A 6,028-nucleotide genomic window follows, 5' to 3' on the forward strand; every position below is an offset into this window, starting at 1 on the left:
TGTGTGTATATGTATGTATGTGTGTGTGTGTGTGTGTGTGTGTGTGTGTGTGTGTGTGTGTGTGTGTGTGTGAGAGAGAGAGAGAGAGAGAGAGAAAAGGGGGACAGAGAGAGAGAGAGAAATCAAGAAGAGAGAGAGAGAGAGAGAGAAATCAAGAAGAGAGAGAGAGAGAGAGAGAGAGTGTGTGTGTGTGTGTTTGAGAGAGGGAGAGAAAGAGTGTGTGAGTGAGAGAGGAAGAAAGAGAGTGTATATTTGTGTTGGTAGGGAAGGGTGTTGGTTCTTGCCGCTTCACTGGGAAAGCCATTTTCATCATTATAAGCTCAGTTCTCCGTAAACCTGCACGTAGAGCCCTTTAAAAATATAAGCCTCCATCAACGTTCTGAAGCAGGTTCATGGTGCCATCCAGGAGAACTTGCTGAAGAACAGCGCATTTAAATGTGCTGTACAGCAGCATAAGGGTTAGGATGGGTGAGCGGGTGTGTACCTCCCGGCGGTCCAGTGCGGCGTACTCAGCCTCGATGTCCTGGGCGCCAGGGTCCTTAGAGAAGACCATCTGCGACTCCAGACTGAGGGCCAGCTCCTTGTGATGCTGCCGTTCGGCACAGTCGCACGGCGTCTCACGCTCCTCGTTCTCCACAAACAGGTCTGCACCACTCTTCACCAGCAGCTGATACACACACACACAGACACACAAAAATGTCACACAAAAATGTGCACACAAATACACAGAAAATGTATGTAGACTAGAGCATAGCAGTGGAAGCTGTTCTAAATATACAACCAGATGACCGCATTGATGAAGTGGCCCTTTCAGCATGCTTTACTGCTAAAACAAAGTCTCACAACTTCTTGGACATTATTTGGCCAAAAATGATACCAGGATACAACAAAATGTTGGAAAACCATATTCATAAATCATAAAAACATTAAACAATCAAAAAACTTAAATAGTATTTTAGAGTATTCTTAAATAGTGAAAAAAATAGACTTTCAGCAGGTACAAGTGCTTTTAGGCAATTATCAACTCTGACCAACTGACCTCTAATGTTACACCTTAGACCAAGCCATGTAGCCTATAACTGTTCCTGGAAAAGATTTCTCCTCCTGTGATAACAATTTTCCACTAAATTCCAAGGCCATTAAGCAAAGGCTTAGCCCACAGTGGAAAGATACAACACACCAGCACAATACTAAACCCATTCAGCAGGCACATTCCTCTAGAGGCACTCACGGACAGCAAAGACTGTTTCACAAGTGATTTGTTTTGAATAAGAAGCTTTTTTAAGATTTTGACCTTTTTGAACATTTATGCCCCCCCCACCCTTCCTCTAAATGCTGCCTGTAGCCATTTCTGGGAACTGCAGAAGTTCTCAGCCACAGTATGGAGAGTGTGAATTTAACACACGCCTTCTCAGATGCAGCAGAGACGTTTAGCTGGGCGTTTCTTTCGCACCTACAAGATGCTAGTCTGCACACCTCATCTTAACAAAGAATAAATCTGAATCTGAAAGTATCAACTGGAACATTGATTTCAAAGGGTCTTAGAATAAATGTTAGAATGAGCAAAACATATTTCCCCTTTTCTTAATGAAGATGTCTGGTTCATAATGAATGGTCCATTGTTATAAGAATGTTATTATAGCAATATCGAAACCATATCTAACTTGTTTTTCTTTTCTTTTCAGGATGCCACACATACACATTATAGTCTAAATATCAATAAACATAAAAAAATATATATAATAATTTGTCAGAATAACTGTCATTTATTTTGGAAATTGTATCTTTTCCGTTGATTTTGCGCAAGCACTTTGACCTTTGACCCTGCCCTTTGCTCACCTCCACGCAGGTCTTCATGCCCCCGGCAGCGGCGTAGTGCAGGCACGTGCTCTTGCGGTTGTCGGCGGCATTGACGTCGGCCCGCTCATACTCGCCAGCGGCCAGCTTGGCGCCGGTCCACTTGAGCGCCATTTGAAGGCAGTCGGCCCGCCGCTGCTCGTCCTGGAGTGGACGCAGGAGCCGCGGCTGCAGGGCCCCCTCGGCCAGCAGGATCTGGGGGCCCATGCACAGCAGGTGGAGCGACGTCTCGTTGTGCACGTTGCGCTTGTTGGGGTTGCCGTCCTTGCAGAAGAGAAAGGACCTGGGCCAGAGAATGGAGGGAAGAAGAGGGGAAAGTGGAGGAAGGAAGGAAGGAAGGAAGGAAGGAAGGGAGCAGAGAAGGAAAGAGGAGGGACGGAGATGTTATTAAGCTCGAACAAAGGGTAAACGAGCATGTTCGCAATACTTAGCATAGAGATGCTGGCAACAGCAAAAATACAGATTCGATTCTTTGCATGATATGGCAAGACACAATACACAAGACCAGAATGTGCCTCGTCTCATCATCATTCTGATAAGGTTTAACCAGATGTGTTTAAGAACATATGAGTCTCTTTCCCACAACTCCAGGAGGATGATTAACAATCTGCAGCGATAAAGTAAACAAGCTGACACATTCTGCTAAGCACAGACACAGAGCGCCTCCAGGAAAACAAAGCAATTGTTAAAAAGACCCTCCTTCGTCACAGTTCAGCTGAGTCACACTTGGCAGGCGCCGCCGGTGCCGGCAGTCGAAGGGTTAACCCCGTCGCTGCTGGGAAATCTCAGGGATATTTTCAGAACCAGAAGCCGTGGCCCTTATCTCAATATTTCATTATGTGCGCGAGTGCATTAGGGAGACATCATATCGGCATTAGCACCCCAGACGGCCACGGCTCCGATTGCCCTCTCAGCAGTGCAGCCTGAAAGCGCTCGGCCTCGCCCCCGTGAAAACACACTTTGGGGAAGCAGCTGAAATGGCCGTGGCCAAAATGTCATTTTTGGTTAGGCGGGACACTGAACCACAGCGGATGGGGGGTGGGAGGGGGGGGGGGGCATTGAGGGCAGCAGGGCTTTAGCTGACACCCTTGATGGGATTTGAAAGGAGCATCTGCTTTCCCCCCCTCTTTTTTTTTTTTTTAAACCATGCCTAAACAATAAAGGCTCCCATTGGATGCTACTGCCAGCTTGAATGTGGATACGAAGAGAATGACTCAGCGGTTTTGTTCCAGGAAAGCTAAAAGGAAAGACAGCAGAAGCAGGAGCAAATGGAGCTGACTGGCAGTTTATTGGTTAACGTAACCCCCTGAACAGCTCGATAATTCCTGTCAGCAACACACCTACACGGACACACGAGCACACACGTGCTTACATAGAAAGAGAGAGAGGCCCTTCCTGCTTTCCAGTAAATCCTGATAAACTGGTTGTACTTAAAATCAACGTCTTAGGTCTTGAAATAACTTCACAAAAAGCCAGAAGATGCTGTTCTCCACCTCGTTACCATCAACAGCAGAAACAACCACCGAAACCACCAAACACACACACCGTCCCTCCATTCCCAGAATGCTTCTGAGCCTCGTGCAGAAAGATATTTATAAAACAGCCTCCATGGACCAGTCCCATTCTCATCTCCCCCTTGGCCCCCTTTTTCACACTGATAGCAGTGATATAAACCAGACAATGGTCATGGTCAATATGGCTCCACACACACGTGCACACACACACCTTGAGCTGTTAGTGTAATGGATAGAGGTGGCCGACAGAGGGGCTGGTAATTATGCCCCCTACCCTCTCGTTTAGGGCCCTATTATTAAGTGGAGATGTGGAAGAGAGGAGGGACAGTGACTCAGCAGGGGGGCCAGCTGTCCATGGGGGTAATTGCCCAGAGACGCCGGAGTCAAAGTCAAAAGACCCCCTCACTCTGTTGCTCCATTCCCTCTTTTCCCATTCCATGGTCTCTCTCTTTCCCTCTGTATAACCCACTAAAATCACTGTATTTCCTGTTCCAAAAACAATCTCACTTTCTCTTCTTTCTACAACACCCTGTTCTCTACACACATGCACACGCACACAGATTTCTGTATTTGTGAACCACATACAGAGATGGGCCCCTGTTTGAGCATGTCAGGAGACCATGTACCATACCAGGCATACCTGCTTTAGAATGGGAGTACTGCAGGGAAAATGCCATTTGTATGCATTCAACATTCACACACACAGCAATATGAGAGAGAGAAAGAGAAAGAATGAGGGGGGAGAGTGAGAGAGGCGGAGAGAGAGAGGGAGAGAGAGAGGGAGAGAGAGAGAGAGAGAGAGAGAGAGAGAGAGAGACTACGTGCAGGACTTTAGAGCCCTGACCTGCCTGGCCTGTCTGTTTTGTTCCTTCTGGGTCGTCTCACACTGAACCGGCGCTCTGTCCAGCGAGTTAAGCATTAACTTACAAGCCGGATTACTTCCTCATGGCCAGGCTACACCTCTGTATAAGCAGCATACATCAGAAATCTGAATGTGGGTCATCCTGATTTTTTTGCACCCTTTAAAGGGCAAAGTGTCTCACAGCCACTTAATGCAGTATGGCCTTACCAAAGTACATAGCTGACACTACACAAAGTACTGTATACTGACACACTGCTGAGTCCATCTACCTACTGCACTTCTCATCTGTCATCCAGTTCTCACACCCTCCAGAGTTAAAAGTATGCTTGCATAAGGGAAGCTTTGATTCCTGTCCAAAATGCCTTGGCAAGCGCTGTGATGACCATTAAGAAAGAAAATATGATAAATTACAGTAATGTGATTAACTCCACACAAAGAAATAACTGTGAGAACTCCTCGCAGCCTTTAACTTTAAAGCCCTTCGAGAGAAGCCAGCACCACGACATACATTTAGCTGTAATCTCGGCAGTCTGTGACAACAAATCAAATGCTCTTTAGTTCAAACCGAGGGCAGCTTTAGACACACTGACACCAGAGTAAGTAATTTAAATGACTGAGAATGAGAAACTGAACTGTTTGATTGACAGAAACCACTTACATACAATTAACAATTAATACAGCTGAACTGTGCAATGAATGCATGCTTGTATGAGTATGTGTACATACATTCACTGAAACGTTTAGCGTGTGCAGTGGCCAACCGTTTACATTGACCTGGCTAGCTAACCAGGCCAAATGGAACAGCGGAAACCAAAATAAAACGGTGTCACTTCCTGGGGTCTCACCTGATGAGGCGTGTCATGGCGTGCCGGGAGGCGTAGTGCAGCGGCGTGTTGTGCTGGTAGGGCTCGCCGTAGGACGCGTTGGGGTCAAGCGACTCCTTGAACTGCGGGTTGCTTTCGTACAGCTGCCACGCCAGGCCCTCGTCGCCGCTCATCAGCGCCTTGCGGAACTTGGTGGCGGTGTTCCCCATCGCTCAGTCCTTCTCCCGCTCTCGCTGACGCGCAGACACACACACACACACACGCTCCCTCTCGTTCTCCCCTCTCTCTTGCTTGCTCTCAACAAGCCCCGGGCCTCTTGCTGTCAAGCTGCACTCACCTGCCCTCCACCAGGGTCAACAGCCCACTGCAGGTCCTGCACAGAGAGACAGACAAGAGTAGTTAGCATATGTGGCTAAATTCTTTAAACGAGGCCTCATTGTTGACTGTTCTATTTCTATTACCAACCCAACCACAACTGCTGGTGTGACTACAAACACCACAACAGCCTTACAATGATGCTTATTATATAGCCCTTCACACTTCATATGTATGGGTGCCATTCCATGGAAAAGTACTCATAAATCATTTAAACTCAGGGTGTAATTAAATGTGTTTAGTATAATGGCAGATTCACTGACCCGACATAACCGGCAGATGATAGCAATCTATACACAGATTACGACATCCCCTTCAGATAATGGCACTGGCTCTAACATAATAATGGCTAACAGCTACTAACTGCTGTGTCCAGAGGTAAATAAGAAGAACTGGGAGTACGGTCAATCTGGGTTGAACAATTTGGACAAATCTCCTTATTATAAATGCATTAACAACCCATGAAACATCTTCATTTGTTTCTTGCAAGGACCACACTCTGCCACCATTCAGATCGGTACACAACAGGCCAGAGCCTTCCAGACATCCTGGCTGCGTCCTATCCCCCCCGCCCCTTTTTGCCTTTTCAAATCTGA

The 6,028-nt window shown here is 46.9% G+C and overlaps 1 protein-coding gene across 2 annotated transcripts in view; it reads right to left on the reverse strand.

The window, feature by feature from the left end:
• The window catches only part of ankib1a (ankyrin repeat and IBR domain containing 1a), a 28,868-nt gene that overhangs the window by 19,706 nt on the left and 3,134 nt on the right, over positions 1 to 6,028 (reverse strand). For both annotated transcript variants that reach the window (XM_042076266.1, XM_042076265.1), the window contains exons 2-4: positions 5,079 to 5,430; positions 1,840 to 2,140; positions 485 to 667 (exon numbers count right to left, since the gene is read on the reverse strand). In XM_042076266.1, the coding sequence (XP_041932200.1) occupies positions 485 to 667; positions 1,840 to 2,140; positions 5,079 to 5,266 (672 nt within the window). In that variant the 5' untranslated portion in view covers positions 5,267 to 5,430. The remainder of the gene's footprint in view (positions 1 to 484; positions 668 to 1,839; positions 2,141 to 5,078; positions 5,431 to 6,028) is intronic.

Source organism: Alosa sapidissima, chromosome 21 (assembly GCF_018492685.1).
Source record: "Alosa sapidissima isolate fAloSap1 chromosome 21, fAloSap1.pri, whole genome shotgun sequence".
Lineage (NCBI taxonomy): Eukaryota > Metazoa > Chordata > Actinopteri > Clupeiformes > Clupeidae > Alosa > Alosa sapidissima.